This window comes from Lutra lutra, chromosome 9, assembly GCF_902655055.1.
Source record: "Lutra lutra chromosome 9, mLutLut1.2, whole genome shotgun sequence".
NCBI classification, from domain to species: Eukaryota; Metazoa; Chordata; class Mammalia; order Carnivora; family Mustelidae; genus Lutra; species Lutra lutra.
The window spans coordinates 38019426-38041533 of NC_062286.1; the positions used below are offsets into that span (position 1 = coordinate 38019426).

Consider the following 22108-nt stretch of genomic DNA (forward strand, 5'->3'; position numbering starts at 1 on the left):
TAGAAGGGGAGAGGCAGTGAGGGAGAGCCACAAAATTCAGTGTAAAAACTGCCCAAATCTCTGGCTGACCCTTTAGCCATGCCCAGAAGCCCTGGTGAAGGTAAAGGAACTGATCTGAGATATTTGCCGCCACCTGAGAGACAGGATTTGCATTTTGTGTCCAATGAGGTTAGTTGTGTGGTAAAACAGAAACATAAACTTCTTCAGAGGAGTGTAATAGTCTCTGTAATATAATATTTAACAATATCTAGGGAGTAATTCAAACATATGAGGAAGAAGGAATGTGTGGCCCTGTGTCAGGAATTAGGGCAATGAAGACCAATCCTGAAATTCCCTAGATGTCAGAATTAAGAAATAAGAACTAGAAAAGGGAACTGTGTTAACAAAATAAAGGAGAAATACCAGACAATTATTTCAGTGGATACAGAGAAAGCACTAGGTTGAAGTTTACCTCTACTCACGATATACAGTCCCAGCCAACTACAAATAGAAAAGACTTTTTCAGTATTTTGAAAGGGCATCTACCAAAAATAGATATATCTACAGCTCACAATGGTGAAAGATGGGATTTTTCCCCCTAAGAATGGTAACCAGTTAGGGATGGTTGGTTGTTCTCTCTATTTTACTTGAAGTCATAGCCATTGCAAAAGTCAATTAAAAATATCCAAAGAATGGGGGCACCTGAGTAGCTCAGTCATTAAGCATCTGCCTGGCTCATGTCATGATTCCAGGGTCCTGGGATCGAGCCCCGCATCGGGCTGCCTGCTCCACACGAAGTCTGCTTCTCTCTCCCACTCCCCTTGCTTGTGTTCCCTCTCTGTCAAATAAATAAATAAATCTTAAAAAAAATATATCCAAAGAATGAAGACCAAGAATTTAAGGAAAACTGTCCCTCTTTGCAGATGATATGATCGTTCATGTAGAAAATCCTAAGCAATCTAGAGAATAACTACCAGAAGTAAGAATAAATTTAAGGTGGTGGGATACACTGTTAATATGGAAAAGTTAATTGTATTTTTTTAAACAAAACTTAAACCTTAAAAAAATTAGAGTCTAGCACACATGGAGGACACTGCACAGCTCATGAGGATATAGTTTGCTGAATTTTCTGATGATATGCGTTAGTGCCCCAAAAGAGCCCTGTGCCCCTTCCAGTCCCTCTTCCTACCTCAGGGTAAGGTTAACCCCTGATTAGATGGCCAATACCATTAGTTTTGCTTAGTTTTGAATTATGTATATGAAATAATATAGCATGCGTTCTTTTTTTGTGCCTGGTTTCTTTCACTTAGGACTATGTTTGAGAACCACCTTTTAGAGTTCAAAAAGCAAACTTTAAATGAATAACACATCTAAAAGAACAAAAGTGAAAATCAGTTCTTTCTCCCCATCCATTTTTCTCTGGCCCATAGTGATAACGAATGCTACCCGTCTGCAGGCTATCTTTGGAGAGGAATCTGGGGCACCAGCAGGCCTCTGAATGTGTACTTTCCCCATACAAATGGTAGCACACACCACATAGAGAAGAGAACTCTTCAGGAGATACATTTTCTAAATATTTCCCGTATCAGCCTACTTTTACTCCATCCGTATTGTTGTTCATTCATTGTTGAAGAATAAGGGGCTGTTGCTTTGTGACCATCCCTCAAGCTGGCTTTGTCTGGTGTTTCCTCATGATTAGATTCAGCCTACAGACTTCTGGCAGGAAAGCTGCAGAAGATGTAACGTGTCCTTCTCCGCGTGCCATCTCCTGATGGACACGCCTTGTGTTGTCTCCCGCCAGTACTGGCGAGCGACATTTTGGCCACTTGGTTAAGGTGAAGTGGGCCAGGTTTCTCCACTACAAAATTACCAATTTTCCTTTTGTAATTGGTAAGCAATTGGTGAGGAGATTCCTTAAGACAATGCATATCTTACTCTTCATCATTCGCATGAAGGCTTTAACCTCTGTGGATGATTTTTACCTGAATTGGTCATACCTATGATGATTGCAAAAATCTTATTGTTTATTTTTATTATCCTTGAACTAATTGTGTTTTTTTAATATATGGGTAGCAAGCTGTTAGAAAATGAAATAAAAAATCAATTCCATTTACAATAAAATACTTAGGAACAGATTTAACGAAGGATGTAAAAAACATACGTAGCTGTACACTTAAAATGCTTAAGATGGTAAATTTATGTGCATTTTACTATAATTAAATATGACAAAAAATTAGGACAGATGTGCAAACACTTATCTAATAATTGTTATATACAAAATATATAATTGCATTTATAATATAAAAATATACAATAACTATATATTGTATATATTAATTATATATTATATATAAACTATATAAATATATAAATAAATATATATATATATTTTATATAAAGAAGTAGTCCCTGGTTCTTGAGTTTGCAAAAGAAGATGATTCTACTCCATCAGTGCCAAGTGTCACAGACAGAGCCATGGAAGTCTTGGGACCTTCTCTGGGGGATTTCCAATGCAGTTCCCTTTGGCTTGTTTAATTCTGCTATGGGTGCTCACTGCTCCAAGTCCTCTGTGGAAAGAGACAAAAAAAAAAAAAAAACAAACCCAAAAAACCAGGAGGAAAGACTGCATGGATCGGTCAGGTGGGTGTTTGGAAGAAATCATCCAAGTGTGGCCTGCCCAGTCCAGCCTGGCCAAGAATACCCTCTCTGTGAGTACATAGCCATGCACACAGAGCCCGTACTCTGCCTGGGCAGAAGGAGGGCAAGGCCCAGGGACCAGGGAAGATGGAGTCAGACCAGTACTCTTCCTGACCTATTGATTTTTTCCTTCCACATTTGGTTTATTTCCAATTTTCAGCCGCAAAGTCTGGTTTAAGTCCTAGCTGTTGTGTGGCCAGAGGTCCATAATGGCCAAACCAGGTCATCTGTAGGAGGTGAGTCCTCAGACTCTGGGGGCATCTGAAGTACAGATGAGCGAAGCAACTGGACCTGCTCTGGAGGATCTCTCCTGGATCTGAGGTAAGGAAGTGGCTAGTGACTCTGATCCTGCCCTGGGTGACTCAGTCAGGAGAAACCGCCTGTGGGTGTGATACACACCGCAGTCTCACCCTGCCATTGCCTACACACTCCCCGGTCCCAGCCTGTACAACTGGCCCTTCCCCAGACACTCCACCCTGGAAGATGCCATGGGATTGAGCAAGTACAACAAAACCACACGTTTCTGGCTCAGCCTTCGGCTGCGGTGCCCTGACCCACAGACTTCCCTGTAATTTCACAGGGACTCCAGTGTTACTCAAATGTGCTATGAGCCAAGTGGCACCTTGCCTTCTGTCGCTCTGCACAGTGACTGTAGAATGCGGCGGTCGTTGGGGTTGGGGTCCCGGGCTGTAGCAGGAGGGACCCTTCTGTTCACAGCTCCCTGAGGCTGTGTGTTTGTGTATCCCCACCGGCTCTCCTAGGCCAGGCAGGGCCTCCATGGGTGTTCTAGGCCACCACAAGTCACTCTAGGGAGTGAGGAATCCCCTCTGTCCTATTGTGTCCCACACTCTGTCATGCTAGAACCTTTTGTCTCTGGACCAACTCTATTGGTTTCTGCTGTCTTTCTGTAAGTCTCTGTTTTTCTGAAGAAGCTCCTTGGTCCTTCCTGTAAAAGACTCCTGGCAGGGAGCCCCCCAGGCCTCTAGCACTACCCTCCATCCAAGGCTGTAAGCATTATGTGGCTTATTTGTGCACGGGGGGAATAGGAGCTAGTATGAAATTGAACTGCCAGAGTACTAATACCAGGTTCATGTCTTACTTGTTAGTGACCTTGGCTTTGTTACTTCATCTCTCTAGGCCTGACTTTGTCTTCTCAGGCCCATGGGAATAGAAATCGCATTCACTTCTCAGTACAATGCCTGTACTGCTTTTGAGATGATGCTTGACGCAGTGAATGTGTAGCAAATCCACAACATGTGCTGTGGTCATTCAGCCAGGCTGGGTTGGGGCCTTGTCCCTCTCTGGGTCAGGAAAGATATGTTAGCACAATGGTAAGGAGGTGTTTGACCTAGAACTAGCCTCAGATTTAGGTCAGCATAGACATGTTCTCAGGGTCCTCTGTATATACCTGGGGGGGGGGGGGCGGGGCAGAGAGGTGAGAAACAGAGGACATGGGAAGCAGGTGTCGGTGGATTTGTGCTAAGAGCTGACCCTGCTCTTCACTGCGTCTTTCTCATCCATCCTCATGACAACCCAGTGAGGTGATTGTTCCTCTTTTCTTTACAGAGAGACGCAAATGAGGTGAGATGAGTCATCAGATCGGAGAGATGAGGCAAATTCCCCCAGGCCACGTGACCGATGATGACGATGATGATTACAGCTGACACTGAAGCACCTGCCTGTGCCAGGCATGCTCCAAACACTTCACATACATTAACTCTTATCATCTTAACGGCCACTGCTGAGTAAGTACTATTTTTATCCCCATTTTACAGATGAGAACTCCAGAAGGCAGAAAGGTCAAACAACTTGGCCAAAGATGTATGCTAATAAGTGACAGATTTAGACTTGAATTGAGACGGTGTAACCAGAGTTTGGCAAGCCTTTTCTATAAGGGACCATGCCCTAAATACCATATCTGCACAGTTTCTGGCACAGACACTGAGCTGGGCCGTTGCAGTGCAGAAGGATCCAGAGACTGTGTAAACAACTAAGCATGGTTGTGTTGCGACCAAGTGTTGTTAGGGAAACAAACAGTGGGCCCATGTTAGCCCACGGGCTAACACTGTCCACCACGGTCTTACCTGCTCTATTAAGAGAATGATGCCCCAGAAGCATCAAAGCTCTCTGAGAAATAAAAGTCATAGCTGTGAACAAAATGTAGACAATTCGCTGGCCTGTTTTAAAAAAGATTTTATTTATTTCTTTGAGAGAGAGAGAGAAATCATAAACAGGGGGAGAGGCAGAGGGAAAAGCAGACTCTCCACAGAGCAGAGAGCCCAATGGAGGACTCCATCCCAGGACCCTGAGATCATGACCTGAGCTGAAGGCAGTTGCTTAACCAACTGAGCCACCCAGGTGCCCCTCTCTGGCCTTTTCAATGTGATATAGCACACAACTCCTCCAGTTTTAGTTTTATTATTCAGTTTTAGCCATATTATTTATTAAAGACATACTGTATACCAGGTACCACCTTAAGTGCTTGGAATACACTAATGAACAAAATAGACAGGAAACACCTCCCTTGTATGAGCTTATCTTCCAGCAGGGTAGGGTGGGGGCTGATAAATAATACACATAACACAGTTGAATTATACAGTGTGTTAACAGATGGTGAGTACTTTGGAAAGAAATAGAGCATGGTAAGCAGAATGTGGCAGCAGCAGAGGAAAGCATAGGATGGTGAGTATAGGTCTCATGGAGAAGGTGATATTTTAGCAAAGACTTTAAGGAGGTGAGAGAGTGAGCCATGCTTATATCTTGGAGAAGAGGTTCCTAGGCAAGGAGAATAGTCAGTGCAAAGGCCCTGAGGCAGGAATGCTCCTGGCCTGTTCAAGAAAGAGCAAGAGATCCTGGGGCTTGAGTGCCCTGCATGGTGTGGTAAAAGAATAAAATCAAGTGTTAGTGAGAACCTGGTTTTGTGGGGTCTGGGAGCATGGCAGAGGCTTGCTTTTTGTGCTCAAAAACTCAGGGAGCTGAATAGTGACATGATCTGGGGCAGACTGTAAATGGTTCCCTCTAACTGTTGTGTTGTGTCTTGGGTCAATAGTTTAGATTCAGGTTTCTTGGATTTGGTTCTGATTATTGGTTCCATATCAGACAACATGATTAACCTTTCTCTGCTTGGTTTCCACATCCATGAAACAGAGATCATAAGAGCATTTATCACATAGGGCAGTTATGAGCATAAAATGAGAACATTCTCATGAAAAAGAAAAAAAACCCCACTAAACATAGTTCTAGAGACATAGTGGACACCACATGAATACTAGTTATTTTCATTATGTTTGTTATCTTCCTAATAAAAAATTACTATTTTGCTATAATAAACCACTCTTGACTGTGTGCTTACATACTGATGTAACCTTGTGCCGTTTGCTACCTCATCTCTTCGGCAAGAGCAGGAGCCACCCCCCACTCCAGGGCACTTGTGAGAAGCACCACGGGGAGCATTACCCCTCTGCAGACTGGCACAGCTTCTGGGACAACCTCTATAGTCAGATGAAGTCCACAGAGAATTGAGATGTTTCCTAAGAAGGGAGGATACCCACTGAGGACTGAGGAGAATGAAAGGAGAATGATCAGGAGTGGAAACTGCCCATGGTGATGACAAAGTGTGTTAGTTACCTGTTGCTGTGTAACAAATTATCCCAAAACTTAGCAGCAGCTTACAACAGCAAGAATTATAATTTTACAGAGCTTCTCAGAATGAGGAACCAGAAAAGTGGGATGAACTGGGTGGTCTGGCTCAGGACTTCTTGTGAAGTCGCCATCAAGATGTCAGCAGGGTCTCCTCGTCTGAAGGGCCCATTTCTAAGATTACTCACACATAGCTTGTCAGGTCCCACCACATAGGCCTCTCCACAGGCTGCTCTAGTGTCCTCCTGACATGGCCGCTGGCTTCCCCCAGGGGAGGGAACCGAGAGAGATTGGGAGGGAGCTACAAAGCTGTTTGTGATCTAGCCGCAGATGGGGCACCCTGCCACTTCCACTAAGTAATAAATTCTTTAGAAGCAAGCTACTAAGTCCAGCCCACTCTCAAAGGAGAATTAAGCTCCACCTCTTAAATGGTAGAATATCAAAGAATTTGTGGACAGATTTTAAAACCACCACACATAGGGCGCCTGGGTGGTTCAGTGGGTTAGGCCTCTGTCTTCGGCTCCAGTCATGGTCTCAAGGTCCTGGGATCGAGCCCCGCATCAGGCTCTCTGCTCAGCAAGGGGCCTGCTTCTCCCTCTCTCTGTCTCTGCCTGCCTCTCTGCCAGCTTGTGATCTCTGTCTCTCAAATAAATAAATAAAAAATCTTAAAAAAAAATAAAACCACCACACATGATGTGTGACTTGGGACAATATAACATTATCTTAGTAGTGTCAGTTTAATTTTCAAAAAGGTCCAAAACACAACTCTCACACAAACACAGAGTGAGCAATGTTCCAAAGATTTATCATTATTAATAAATGAAGGAAACAGCAGGATGATAAAGCTGATTCAAAAGATATGATCAGTCAGGAAAGAAATAGTGGAATGGGTTGGCTGACTTAGATTTTAAAAAAAGACATGCTTAATGAATTGCAAAGCAGTAAAACTGCACCTTCTTGGCCTATCTTTTCTTTCAGGCAGAAATGACTTGCAGTTTATCAATCAATCTCCTCTTAGTTCACGTCTAATTTCACAGAGTCTGGTGTTTAATCCTCAGTCATCAATAAGCCAAAGGCACCTGTTTCCTAAAGAATGGAGTAATTCCTGGTGGGGCCTCTTTGACCAAGCTTTAGTATGACATTGAGAGCACATGTGGTCACCATTTTGTTTTGTTTTCTTCTTCTTTTTTTTTAAATTTACATTCGATTGGCCAACATATAATCCATCATTAGTTTCAGATGTACAGCCCAGTAATTCGACAGTTGGGTATAACACCCAGTGCTCATCACATCACATGCCCTCCTTAATGCCCATCACCCGATTACCTCATTCCCCCAACACAACTTCACTCCAGCAAACCTCAGCTTGTTTCCAGAGTCAAGAGTCTTTCATGGTTTGTCTCCCTCTCTGACTTCTTTCCATTCCATTTTCTCTCCCTTCCCCTATGATCCTCTGTGTTGTTTCTTATATTCTATATTTGAGTGAAACGTATGATAATTGTCTTTCTCTGATTGACTTATTTTGCTCAGTGTAATACCCTCTGGTTCATCCATGCCAATGTAAGTGGTAAGTATTCATCCTTTCTGATGGCTGAGTAGTATTCCATCATATAACACACACACACACACACACACACACACACACACACCCCACATCTTCTTTATCCATTCATCTGTCAATGGACATTCTGGCTCTTTCAATAGTTTGGCTATTACGAACATTACTGCTATAAATATCCTTTCTTGATTAAAACTCTCCACAGTGTAAGAATAGAGGGAACAAACCTCAATATCAGAAAAGCCATATACAAAAAGCTCACAGTGAATATTATTCTCAATGGGGAAAAATTGAGACCTTTTCCCTAAGGTCAGGAACACAACAGGGATGCCCACTCCCACCACTGTTGCTCAAAGTAGTACTAGAAGTCCTAGCCTCAGCAATCAGACAACAAAAAGAAATAAAAGGCATCCAAATTGGCAAAGAAGAAGTCAAACGCTCACTCTTTGCAGATGACATGATACTTTATGTGGAAAAATGGAAAAGATTCCACCCCCAAATTGATAGAATTCATACAGGAATTCAGCAAAGCAGCAGGATATACAATCAATGCACAGAAATCAGTTGCATTTCTATATACTAACAATGAGACAGAAGAAAGAGAAATTAAGGAATCAATCCCGTTTACAATTACTCCAAAAACCATAAGACACCTGGGAATAAACTGAACCAAAGAGGTAAAAGGATCTGTACTCTAGAAGCCACAGAACATTTATGAAAGGAATTGAGGAAGACACAAAGAAATGGAAAAACGTTCCACGCTCATGGATTGGAAGAATAAATATTGTTAAAATGTCTATGCTACCCAGAGCAATCTATACATTCAATGCAATCCCTATCAAAATACAATTGACATTTTTCACTGGAAAAAATGGAACAAATAATACTAAAATTTTTATGAAACCAGAAAAGACCCTGAATAGCCAGAGGAGTGTTGAAAAAGAAAACCAAAGCTGGTGGCATCATGATGGCGGACTTCAAGCTACCCTGTCTTATTTTCAAGTTTGAAGAACTTACATTTCTTAATGGGGGTTTGTCTTGTTTTTGTCACTTTCACTGTCTTAGCTCATTCATTCATCTCTCCCTCCATTCATCCTGTACCCATCACCATGAAGCACACTGCAGAGCAGACACATCCCCCCTGTACCCCCAGCAAGTTGCCCCATCAGGAGGGGGGCAGCCATGCACTGGTGTCATTCCATATTAGTCAAAATGAGGAAGCCCCGCAGATGTGTCTTGTGGACACGTGGGTGCAATTCACTATGGTCAGGGGATCAGAGAAGGCAGCTTTTTAAAGTGAAACAATATGTACTTCCCTATAATCACTTTACAAATGAAAGTCTGCCTGCTTAAAACCACTTTGGGGTACCTGGGTGTAGTCCTTTGAGTGTGTGACTCTTGGTTTTGGCTCAGGTCGTGGTCTCATGGGTCATTTGATAGAGCCCCGAGTCAGTTAGTGGGCCTCTGGGCTCAGCAGGGAGTCTGTTTGAAGTTTCTCTCCCTCTGCTCTGCCCCCCTCCACTCTCTCTCTCTCTCTAAAATAAAAAAATAAAATCTTAAAAAAAAACCCACCTCACTTTGCCTACAGGCCAACACCTTTTGGTGTTTCTTTTTCATTTTGTTCTTTTTTATGTTTATTTTCAGTGTCCTTTCCATTTGGTCACTTTAATGATTTTGCCTAAAGTAGTGTTTAGATTTTAAAGTTTTCTGAAAGGTGTTCGGCACATTGGAAAAAGTTGATATTTTATTTATTCTTGAACACTTTAAGGACTTTTTAGCCTATAAACTGGAACACAATTTCTTTAAAATTTGTACCTTAACAATATATGGCCATCAGTGGTACTCAAGATGTCATTAAATTGTTTGTTTTTAGGCACAGCCCTCTGCCTTTAACTCAGCTCCATCACAGAGAGTGTGTGGAGGTACTGAAGCTGCATGAATTGTTACATACTAATTTGCCAAATAGGTATTGGAGAAAGATCGATCACAGGTGGCATGGGCTAGATTTTACTTTCTGAGGAAATCATCAGACACATGAGTGAAGAAAAGGTTGATATGAAGATGTTTGCCACCACATGATTTTCAATAGCAAACAATAATAGACTAATAATAATTGGTTGCTATAAATAAATGAGGCACCTATGCAATGAAATGTATGCAGCTATTCAATGTTATGTCATAATTCATGTTTGGTATGAAAAGATATTCTGTTTTACTACATGAAAAAAGCAAGTTGAATAGAGTATAGGCTCTATGACACAGTTGTGGGAAGACACAGTTGACAGTTACATGCATAGATATAAACGGAGGAAAAGTGTCATTGGTTTTCTGATGGTACACTCACAGAAGACAAGTATTCATGGTATGGATTTGTTTTGTTTCTTTTTCCTTCCTTCCTTCCTTCCTTCCTTCCTTCCTTTACTTTCTTTCTTTTTTTCTTTTTTTGCCAATCTGGATTTTCAGGTTTTTCTACAATGAATATGTAGACCAAACATAGCCTAAGCAGGAAAGCCCCACCTTCAGCATTTTCCATAGGCCTGGCAAAGAAAGGAAGGATGGAAGAAGGAAGGAAAGAAGGAAGGAGAGAGGAAAGAAAGGAGGAATGAAGGAAGGAAGAAAAGAGAAAGGAAAGGGGAGAAGAGGGGGCTTGTTCTAAAATCGGCTTTCCTTGGGGGCCGTTTGCACTGAACCCTTCGAGTCTGGAAGCGCCTGAGGTCCAGGAGCTGAGAGCTCACGAAGAGCTTGAAGGCTACTGGGAAGTTCGTCAGAATTGCTGAAAGAAGATTATCTCCAGAACCTTCCTTCCTTGGGAGAGGTACTGAAGAGCAGGTGTTTCTGGAGGCCTAGGGTGGTGTGAAATGCCTGGGAAGCGCTGCTCCTCCTCAGCTTGTGGTGGTTTCCCGGGCTCCTCCCTCGTGCATTATTAAAAGGGCTGAGGCATCCTAGGGGAGCAGGCAGATACCACAGGCTCTGCCAGGAGAAAGGAGCATTCTGAGGTGTCCTTTGGGGAGCTGGGTTTCATTCTCCCTGGCAGGACTGGGACTCTCTCCTGACCCCAGCCCTAGAGTCCCCTACTCTATGGGGAATGGTCACATTCTGGGAAGGGATAGGGTGGGGTCAGAAGGCCGTTTGCTTCTCAAGCCCCTGCCAGCCCAGCCTCTATCTCCACCTAAGATTTTGTATTATTTCAGAATAAGAGAGTCTACACACTGTGGAGGTCAAGATGGTCCTGAGTGGGGCGCTGTGCTTCCGGTGAGTATCTGAACCTCTGATTGGCTGTGTCCTTTGGGGGAAGGAAGTTCCGGGTAGACCTGTTGTCCATCCTTTGTGGGTCGGGAGGGGCTGCGGCTGCTCAGAGCTGGGGCTCTTGGTGGTGGGTGGGCAGCTAGGAAGTTGTAAACAGCCCCTCATTGTCCTAAGAGAAGTTTTTCCAGCCTTTGTCAGGCTGAGGTTGGCCACCTCATGGGGGTTTCCTGATAAGAGGGGGGAGCAAGTGAATCACTCTGTGTTGAGCTTCAGCCCCACATATCCATAATGAGAATTGAAGTCCAGAGACCCATCCCAGAGCTGTTACCACCCTCTGGGGTGCACTGATGTCACTCTGCTCTATCACACTCATGCTGCCCTTTGGGGCAAAACAACAACAAAACCATTTAGTCAATCAGTCTGTCCGTCCGCTGACATGTACTGAGCCAGGTGGTCTGCTGTGTTCTGGACTTTGCACTACTGAGTGAAAATGGTCTTTGTCCTTTCTGAACTCAGAGTCTCCCATAGCTTTTCCCAAGGTGTGTTCTGTGGAGCCCCAATCCTATGAGTGGCTTTAAATAGTGGCTCTCCTTGATTAAGAGATGTAGGAAATACTGCTTTCTATGTCTTCTTCTAGGGGAAGCATGGTGCAGTTTAATATATGAGTAACTTTGAACAAGATTTGTTTGTGTTTAGCTACCATCGAACCAATTTGCACACAGTATACTTATTTCTGTATAACACCTGAAGAAACCCATTTTAGGATATATTTTTCACCTCCCAGGATGTAAAAAAATCAATTGATATCAGAGATGAGAAATAAATTTGAAAACAAAACAAAAGAATTTTAAATTTATTATTTATTTTAAATTTTTTTAAAAGATTTCTTTTATTTGAGAGAGAAAGAGAAAGCACGTGCAGTGGGGAGGGGCAGGGGAAGAGGGAGGGAGGAACTTAAGCAGACTTAGACTGAGTGCGAGCCTAACACAGGCCTTGATCTCACCACACTGAGATCACAACCTGAGTGGAAACCAGGAGTCTGACACTCAACTGACCGTGCCACTTGGGTGCCCCAAGAATTTTAAAATTTAAAGATATTCGTCACTTACTAGGTAGAAGTAAATGTGCCTTGATGTCTTCAGTAATGATTGAAGAATCAGATTTTCATCTAGAAAAGGCATGGGGATGATCTAACCCTTGTCTTAATTTAGCCACGGGGAGACTCAAGCCCAGAGAGGGCAAGCAACTTGTCTGTTGTGACTCAGTAGCAATGGTGGCACAGCCAGACAAGAACCCAGCACTCTGACTCACAGTCCAGTTTCTTTTCCAACATCACACATGGAGATTGGCTGGTATAGAGAAGATTGAATAGGGTGTAGGAGCAAATCTGAGACTCAGGTGGGGGGCTGTGTTGTTATCCCATTGGTAGGGTAGGAGCCCAGCAGGGCTGGCAGAGAAGGTTGGGTGGTTACTTCTGGCACAGCAGGAGGAGAATGAGAGAATGTCTGACCATGGGGGACTCTGTAGAGCCCAGCAAGCCCGAGCACCCGCCTCTCCCCTAACTGTCATCCTGTCTTGATGTTTCAGGATGAAGGATGCGGCCTTGAAGGTGCTTTATCTGCATGACAACCAGCTTCTGGCTGGAGGGCTGCATTCAGGGAAGGTCATCAAAGGTTCGTGGCAAAACATGACCCAACTTCCCTAGGTCCTTATAGACTCTGAGGGGAGGGGGCCTAGAGGGGACTTAGAATAGTGATGTAAACTGGCCGACAGACCCCGGGCCTGACACAGTAGATGGGGCATCATAAAAGCAGGCTCTGAACACAGACAAAAAATACTACACCTTCCAGCAAAGCGAGGGCACTTAACGGCAGGCCACCTCAAGCCTCATGCAAAGGTGGGAATCTTTTCCAGAATGAATGCTTTGTTCTTCTCTCATAGGTGGACTTAGGCCAAACATTCCTTTTCCTGGGAGCCAGTGCTAAAGGCTCCAGGCCTTTATTCCCATGTGGGAGTGACTTTCTATCCCTTTGTCCTGGGTCCCCTCTGCTTTCTGAGGATTTCTGGTCCCTCAGAGTGATGGGACCCCGATAACAGTGGCACCATCTTACTCTTCCTGCTGCAGAGTCTGTGACAGCTCTTCTCTCTAAAATAGCATATACCTGCCTACTTGGGACACTTTTACTGGGCTCTGGGGCCACTGTGTGTGTTTCTGTGTGTGTGTGTGTGTGTGTGTGTGTGTGTGTGTGTGCGTGCGCGTACATGTATATAAGCTTGCATATATCTGTGTGTGAGTGTGTGGGTGTATGTGTTTGTATACATGGTGGGAGATGGTATAGAGGGGAATGAGACCCTCTCTTCTGTTCTCAGGAATATCACAGGTGGTACAAACATGTCCAAATAACTCTGATGAGAGGATTATCAAGTTTCCAAATAAGGCAGAGGGTCAAGAGGCATTAAAGGAGGTGGCCAGATATCCCCTGGGGCTTGGAGAAAATGTGAAAGGTTGAGCCTGGACAAGGAGGGTGGGCATACAGATGGGAGATGGTATAATGTGCTTACATGCCTTGCTGTCATTGGGCCAACTGGCAGAAGACCACGTTCCCTAGATGACAGCTGTTAACAGGCTTTCCTTCTGCCAGTCTGGGGATAGGATGTCTCATGCAGTTTCTTGTGCTCCAAGGTCCATGATATAGAGAGAGGGAGTGAAGGGCAGTCAAGGCCCCTGAATCTGGCTTCCTTTCTCTAGGGGAGGAGATCAGTGTTGTCCCCAACCGGTCTCTGGATGCCAAGTTGTCTCCAGTCATCCTGGGAGTCCAGGGAGGGAGCCAGTGCCTGTCATGTGGGACAGGGCAGGAACCAACTCTGAAACTAGAGGTGAGTCCTGTTTGGGCATCCTTGCTATCTGACTTCACTAAGCCAGCAGCCTGGGGCCAGAGCTCCTCTCCCTCACAGGGTTCTCTGGATTATAGCCCTACCTCTTCATGCCTGTGGCGCAGCTCTCTTGCCTCCTCCACTCCTTCCCCTCACATGCCATACCCCTCTGCTCACAGCCAGTAAACATCATGGAACTCTACCTTGGTGCCAATGAATCCAAGAGCTTCACCTTCTACCGGCAGGACACAGGGCTCACCTCCAGGTTCGAGTCGGCTGCCTACCCGGGCTGGTTCCTCTGCACATTGCCTGAAGCAGACCAGCCTCTCACACTTACCCAGCTTTCAGAAGATGCCAGCTGGGGAAACCCCATCACAGACTTCTACTTCCAACAGTGTGATTAGGGCAATGTACCCCCCAGAACCTACCTGGTCAGAACTGGCTTAGGCAGGGGCGGAGGTGGAAGAAGACACCGGTGGCAACCATCCCCCCATCTGCTCTCAGGACCCCACCTCTAGCTGGGCATTCGGCCACTCTCCCTTTTGATTCCCAGTTTAGATAAATCCTTTGAGATTTGGGGGCTTAGATCACAGTTTCTTTCCCTGCTGAGTGATGCTTCTCGTGTAGAACCTTGCAAAAACCACTCAAGATAAACTGGAAGCCACATAAAAAGGTTCCCAAGGAGTCAGGATAGGGGGAGTAGTGGAAATCCTTCATGCTTCATGATAACTTACCCAGTACCCCTGAGCCCCACCAGCCAGCCCATCCTGAGTTAAACTTATTAGGGTCACCAAATGCCCACACGAGGTCCTGTCATCCACCACTATGCAGGAGAGGGAGGTCATAGAGTTTGGGACCCAGGGCTCAGCCCCCTCCCTCTTGCCTATAACTTAGCTGCCATCATATTCTACCTTTTCCATCTCAACACTCATGCTCTAGCCATGGCAGAAGTTGTTGGTGGTGTCCAAGGAACTTACTCTAGCTGAGAAGGCTGAAGAACAACCAGACATGTCATATATTTGAAACCTGAGGTACCACTAAAATCCAAGATGCTGGTATCTCTTCACATGGAAAGATGCTTGTGATATACTGAGAAGAGCAAAATTACAAAGTAGCATATCTTGTAATCTCATTTTTACTAAAAAATGCCTATCTATATATTTCTGCACAGAAAAAGTCTAGAAGAATTTACTTCAATTTTTGGAATGTCAATTTAGCAATTAAGGTGATTTTTCTTTTGTTCTTTTATTTATTTCCAATATTCTAATCATTCTACAGTGAAGATGGACTCCTTGTGTACTAAGTTAATCTTGAGAAAAACAGAGCAAACACTATTTCTGATCATCTTCAGCATCCACTTCCCTGAGTGAAGTTCAAATTGAATGGAGCTCTGCTGCTCTGGTCAGCAGTGGTGAGAAGCAGCTCACAGACCTCAGCAAAGCCATGAAGAAAGAAAATATGATGAGTTAGCATGGCTAGAATCTCCTGGAGAGGGTATTTATAGAATGAGCAATCCTGGACCTGAGTTGTCACAGCCCCCTGAGATTTCAAGGTGTGGGTTTTAGCCTCCAAAGAGTCCCATGCTGGTTGGAATCCATGTCCTTCTGGAAACTTGAGACTGTGGCCTTATTTGTAGAGAGGTTCTTTGCAGATGCAATTAGTTAAGAGGCCATGCTGTACTTGGGTGGGTTTTAAATCCAACAGGACTACATCTGCAAGAAGAGGAGAGGACAAACAGGGAGACACACAGGAGACCCAGACCTGGAGGCAGAGATTGCATTTATGTGCAACAAGGCAAGAAATGCCATTACTGAGGCAACTTCTTGCTAGGAAGGGGCAAGGAAGAATTCTTCCCCAAAGGCTTCAGAGGGAGGATGGCCTTCTAGTCTCCTGAACTATGAGAGAACAAGTTGCATCATTTTAAACCACCAACTTGGTGGCAATTTGTTATGGCAGTCCTAGGACATCAACACAGCTGCTGCTGACCCCATCTCTCATCATGTGTGTGTTCTCTCCCACACTGCACCTGAGTTGTCTCTGTGACCAACAGAACGTAGCAGAAGCAGAAGTAATAGTATATCACTTTGAGAGTAGACTATGAAAGAGTCTGCATCTTCTATCTTGCTTTGTCTCTCTGCTTCTTTGTTTACTTGCTCTGGGGGAAGCCAGCTGCCATCTCATAAGCAGTCCTATAGAGAGACCCATGTGTTGAAAAAGGAAGCCTCCTGCCAGCTGCCACATGAGCATGTTTGGAAGCAGTTCCCCAGCCCCAGTTGGGCCTTCAGATGATGCACCTCTGACTGACAGCTCAATTCCCACCTCAGGAGAGACTCTGAAACAGAAACACCTAGCTAAACTGGTCTAGAGTCCCAACCCTCAGAAACTGAGAAAATAAATGTTTGTTGCCTTCAGTTGCTAAGGTTTTTTTTTTTATTAAAGAAGATTTATGTATTTATCTTTTTAGAGAGAGAGGGGGAGAGAGAGAGAGAGAGAGAGTGCATGCGGTGGGGATGGGGAGAGAGAGAGGGAGAATCTCAAGCAGACTCCCTGATGAGTGTGGAGCCCCATGAAGGGCTTGATTTCATGACCCTGAGAGATCATGACCTGAGCTGAAACCAAGAGTCAGACACTTAACCGACGGAGCCATCCAGGTGCTCCAACTAAGTTTTGGGATCACATCAATAGATAACTAATACATAGGGAAAGAGGAATAAATGCACTTATTATGATTGCAATTTTCTCTGATATTTTCATTTTCCTTCTCCAAATCAACATCAACCCTTTTATTCCATCATTCTGTTTAACAGCTGATCATAATAAAGTTTTTGACTATTCTCTGTGCCTGCAAGGTTTAACTCCTCTTGACTACCTTTTCACCTCTGGTCCAATGTATCTGGGACTGCGACTCCAACATCCCTGGCTAAACTCTAGGTGATCAGAACAAAAGCCAGAGGAGGGGCCTAAATCTGAGTCCCAGGTATCCTTCCTGCAACTCACCAGTCAGACCAGCCTGGCAGGTTCAGATTCTGCTGAGGCACAGCAAGGAGGTGGCCGGACCAGAAGGGTCTGTCTCTGTGGAGCTGCAGAGGTCCAGATGCAGCCAAAGCCCTTGGGTAGCAGACAGCACAGGTCCTGTCACAGGCTTCCCAGGAGTGCTGAGAACACGGGCTCCAGGCACCGGGCTTGTTTCTACAGACCCAGTTCACATTCTCTTTGTCCATGGGCCTAGCCATAGTCTCATATCATCACCTCCTCCAAGAAGCCTTTGCTGAATTGAGATCTCTGGTCATCTTCTCTGACTGTGCTACATTGCTATGCCAACTTCCCCTCATTGTAATAATTGATTTGGGGTCTAAGACCCCTGAAATGACCTTAATGTCAAGGCTGTATTGATTTTTTCCAAGCACTTCAAATAACGTTTGACAAATACATGGAAACTGGTGAGTACAGAATGTGGAAACTATTCCTCCACCCTGGACTATTCTTTCTCTCTTCTCTACCCATCTAAATGGGCCCACCCTTCAAGGAGAAGCTGAAATATCACCCCTGTCTGGAAGCTTTCTCCTGCCTAAAGTGATTGATTCATCATTTGTAGGATGATAGAATTACAAATGCTGTTAGCAGGGATGAGCTGACATGAGTCAGTAGAAAAAGAAGGAGTGTAATATGCTACCTTTAGGAATGTATGAGCTTGGGAACCACATGAAAAAGATATGGTGGTTTTAGATTTCTTCAATTTCAATATAAGCCCCCAGCTTGACCTGTATTTACAGTGGTGTAGTGTCCACATCACTTTTGTGCCAAGAATAGGCATTGAGGACTCAGAGTGTGTCCTGAATAGTAGAGAATGTCCCAAGACCAAGTCATTAGGACAGATGCTAGGAAGCTGAAGCTCTTTACCCTGGAGAAGCAATACACAGAAATCCCCATTCAAACACTCAAAGCTCTTCCTAGTAGAAAAATATACTTGTTCTGTGTAATTCCAGGAAGCACAAGCAGGACTGAAGAGTAGAAGTTATGTGTGACCCCAAAATTTGAACCTCAAGGACCATACGCACTGTTAGGGTTTCTTCAAGAGACTGTGGAGGTATTGAAGGAGAGCCTGATTAACTATGTCTCAGGGGTGCCATAGCACAGATTTCTCCCTTTGGAGGGAGCCTATATGCCATGTCTAAGGCCCTTTTAATTCTAGGAATTTTTTTACCCAAGGAGATTCTCTGCCTTTATTGTTTCCAACGTGCCATTGTCCTGCAGATTAGGGAGTCTGGTCTTCTTAATTATCTTCTTAAGTATTTATGACTTAGCTCCCCAGCTGGACTGTAAAGCTGCCTAACAACAGGGATCATGCAATGCACATCTTTGTCACCCAGCAGTGAAAATGCTCAGTAAATGCTCATTGACTGTCAGGCAAAATACCCCATGCGTTGGTCCTTTCATAGAGAGATAAGATATTGGGAGGGGGTAAAGAATGATTGTTGGCCTTAGGAAACAGAAATTGGGTCCCCTTCCCTGCCTATCTTTCCTTACCTTTCACTCTTGCAGCCTCTGTAATGTGGATCAACCTCTCCTACTTTCTTACCAGGCCCTTTGTGGAACTAAGAGTAAGAAGTACAGTAAGGCAGATAGTCTCCAGAGAGCACAGTGTCAAGCTTCTCCACCCCTTATGAGTAGACGGATGGACAGATGGACTGATGGTTGGACAGACAGGTGAGTGGATGGATGCACTGAGGTAAGAGATGTTGATTAGAGGCTTGAGTATTCTCTTTACTCCTGCCCTGCTCACACTGTATCATGTGTCCTACTCCTCTAGGGCACACGATGGCTGCTCAGTCCCAGGATGGATCTAAGGTCAATGTCTTGTAGGCGGGTTTCTTTAAATGTTCTATCTCATCAACCTGGTAATAGCTAATAGGACTTGTTGAAAAGCAGAGAATTCTCTGCCCTCTTTCCAAACAAGGCCATGTTCCCAGTGCCATCAGTCCCCTCTCTTTTGTTGTCTCGCAGGCCACAGCCTGGCTTAAAACACCAGAAGTTGCTCTGTCCTTGGGCCCCTTACACACATCCCCCTCTTGCCACTTCTACCTCTCTAAGCCTAGGATGGAGCCTCATGGGGCACCAACGGGAAGGTGATATGAAGCCATCTGACCCCAAGCCTGTTTATCTGGCTATTGAAGCTACCAATAACAGTGCCAATGACAGTAGCTATGAGCAGGGGCCCAGTGACTGGCTTTTGCCAGGGCTTTATGGGTGACTCTCTCCCCCTTCAACAAACACTCATTAATGCTCCCACCTCCTTATTATCCATACTGTGCTAAAGACATTGTGAAATCCCTAGGCTCTTCTTTCCCATCCTGAAGCTAATTATAACGATTGCTGCAGGCCTGACCCACCCCGACCAGACAGTATAAACTCAGGGAAGATGCCCTGGAGAAATCACTCGGACGTCCCAGGGACCCAGGATTTCAGGTCAGTGGTTGATAGGCAGTATTCAATCTCTCCTTCTCGTTTTCCTTCTCCTTTATATCAATATCTCTGGTACGCCCCCTCTCTTAACTTCTCCTGGCAAGCTTTCTAGATAACAAGGTATCCCCTCCACAGAACACTGTGGGATGCTAAATAAGTCTGGGAGCACATAGAAAGAATGCGAGAGAAGGCATAGATTAAGCCAAGTCAAGATTTTTGAACATTTAGAGCCATAGATTTTAGAAAATAATTTCAGAAGAAATCAGCCAGGTCAGTGGTATTCAATAGCATGTGACGAGGCTTGGGGTTCATTATGTATACCCTGGTGCCAGCTTTAGGGTCAATGGCAGTGTTAGCATGGGTCTGGGGTCACCCTCATTCTTTGATTCAGCAAAAACAAGTCCCTTTTATCCATTTTCCTTTCATTAGGTTTCTATGTAAATTTTCATTGTGAAACTTAGTTTTGAAAAATACTGGTCTTACCCAGCCTCTCATCCTAGTGATGACTATTTGGAGGCCCAGGGACTAAAGAGGACTTTCCAAGGCAGCAGGGCCAATTGGTAGCAGAGCTAGGTCTAGAACCCAATCTTGCCGTTGAATTCTTCTGTGTGCATTTCTATGGCCCGCTTGTAGGCATATATTTGTGTCGGGCTGGTTGGAGCTCCACGCCACACTTCATGGATCAAGATATTGTTAACTTTTATAAGGGAAACAAATGCTTATATATAGAACAATACACCATACAGAGAAATTTAATAGGAGTTCAGAGTAGGAGTTGCAAGGATAAAGGAAAGATACATTAAACTCTGAGTTATGGAATCATAGATAGTTTGATCTGGAAAGAATCTTAGTAACCACAGATTTTGATTCCATGATCTTATAGATGCTGATTTTGAGAATTGAAGGTGAGGTGACATGACCTTGTATGTCTGAGCTGTTACTCTGACCTGATAATTAATTTGGCAGAGCTAGAGACTCAACCTGTTGATAAATGATACCATATCCAGTGGCTCTAATGCCAAAAGACCTGAATGGTTGGCAAGGAAGGGGGATGGCTTTTGAGGGAGGGAAATTAAAGACAACTCTAAGCATGCCCACTGGGAAGATAAGAAAGAAGGCATGTGCCTGGAGGGGTGGTTTGGTGTCCACGAGATATACTCATACAAGTGTGTCAGGACCGGATGATGATGAAGTGGGCAGTCACTGTAGACTATGGAGCTGGGTGGGGATGTTGTGAAAGCAATACCTAGAACACAGGTCCAGTACCTCCCAGAGGTCGGGCTGGATTGAAGGTAGAAAAGCCAGGAATACAGGCACAGGTACAATGGCTATTAAGAAGACAAAGTTACATTTCAGGGGCACGTGGGTGGTGCAGTTGGTTAAACATGCAATTCTTGATTTCAGCTCAGGTCATGATTTCATGGTGGTGGGATTGAACCCTGCCTCAGGCTCCGTGCTCAGCATTGAGTCTGCTTGTGATTCTCTGTTTTTCTTCCTCTACCCCTCTCACTCATGCTTGTGCTCTCTCTCTCTCTCTCTCTCTCTCTCTCAAAAATAAATAAATCTTTAAAAAAAGACAAAATTATATTTTAAAGACTAATTTATCGAATTTGCTGGTTAATCAGACATAGATTAAGGAGAAGGGGGGAATTAATAGGCTGGGAGGAGGAGAAGATTGATTTGACTTCTGATCTATTTGGTTGGGTGGGATGGCAGGAAGTCCAAAGGGAGGTATCATATGGACTGTTGGAGATAAAGAAGCATGTTCAGTCGGGGTTTGGGAGGCTTTGGACTAAGGTGATCACTGCAGCTGTGGCAATGGATGAATGGCAACTCCACGGGAGTATAACTGAGAAGTGCTTAGAACTTACACTTGTGACTTCCAGCCTTAAGGACACTGCCAAATGGAAGGGAGAATCTACAGGGACCTGAGAAAGGGAAAATGCAAGTGTGAAGGGAGTCAGTCAATGTCAAGATCTCTGAGGAGGCAGAAGCCAAATACCAGAAGAATCAAAAGAGTCTTTAGATTTAGTTCCAGAGAATTTAATATTGGCCTTGGAGAGGGCAACTGTCCACATAGAAAATGTGTAGAACAAGGTGGGGGTGTGATGGAGAAAGCCCAGTGCTACTTGGGTGGTGGTCTTTGACTCAGGACAGGTGGACTGATGAAGTCTGAGACAGCCAGAGATGGTGTCCAGGGAGGAAAATAGGCCAGAGTCCAGGGAAAGTTCACTTGGGGGCACTAGGGAAGGGAAAGCTTAGGGGAAGGAGGGTGTGGTGCATTGGGAGGGACCATGACAGATTCTCAGCCCCAGGACCTCAGGCTCCCTGATGGACTAGAAGCTGGCTTTTCACTCCAATTCACTTCATCGCAGTCTAGCCAGAATCCAGGAAGGGGGTGCCTGATATGACGGTCTTTGGGAGAAATACTGGGATTTGGGGTTGGGCCAGAACAGGAGGCTTCTGGGGCCTCTGGAGATCTAGCTGGACTGGACCTGCCCTAAATTTCTGCCCATGCCTTATGTTCACACTGACCAGGAGTAAGAATCATCATCCCCACTAAGAGCCCTCCACTGTATCTGTTCATGCCAGAACTTGGCATAGTTGCTAGCCTGCCCATTATTTTTGCATCTATAACCAAAGGAGCACCAG

At 44.6% G+C, this 22108-nt stretch overlaps 1 protein-coding gene across 3 annotated transcripts; it reads left to right on the forward strand.

The window, feature by feature from the left end:
* The first annotated feature begins 4347 nt into the window (after positions 1 to 4347).
* LOC125109152 (interleukin-36 receptor antagonist protein) lies at positions 4348 to 16367 on the forward strand. 3 transcript variants are annotated; one of them, XM_047745835.1, is made up of 5 exons: positions 4348 to 4421; positions 11065 to 11125; positions 12707 to 12792; positions 13869 to 13996; positions 14173 to 16367. In XM_047745835.1, the coding sequence occupies exons 2-5, from the start codon at positions 11097 to 11099 to the stop codon at positions 14395 to 14397; spliced, it is 468 nt and encodes a 155-aa protein (XP_047601791.1). In that variant the 5' UTR covers positions 4348 to 4421; positions 11065 to 11096; the 3' UTR covers positions 14398 to 16367. The 3 variants fall into 3 exon arrangements, with proteins under 3 accessions (XP_047601791.1, XP_047601790.1, XP_047601792.1); XM_047745834.1 differs by lacking the exon at positions 4348 to 4421 and adding an exon at positions 10842 to 10869; XM_047745836.1 differs by lacking the exon at positions 4348 to 4421 and having other exon boundaries at positions 10856 to 11125; positions 14239 to 16367.
* Positions 16368 to 22108: the final 5741 nt, after the last annotated feature.

Excerpts from the sequence above, each read along its gene's own strand:
- LOC125109152 (XM_047745835.1), top strand. The coding sequence starts at position 11,097 with ATGGTCCTGAGTGGGGCGCTGTGCTTCCG. Across the intron at positions 11,126-12,706 it reads AGTGGGGCGCTGTGCTTCCG|GATGAAGGATGCGGCCTTGA; the intron begins GTGAGTATCTGA and ends TTGATGTTTCAG. Across the intron at positions 12,793-13,868 it reads TTCAGGGAAGGTCATCAAAG|GGGAGGAGATCAGTGTTGTC; the intron begins GTTCGTGGCAAA and ends TCCTTTCTCTAG.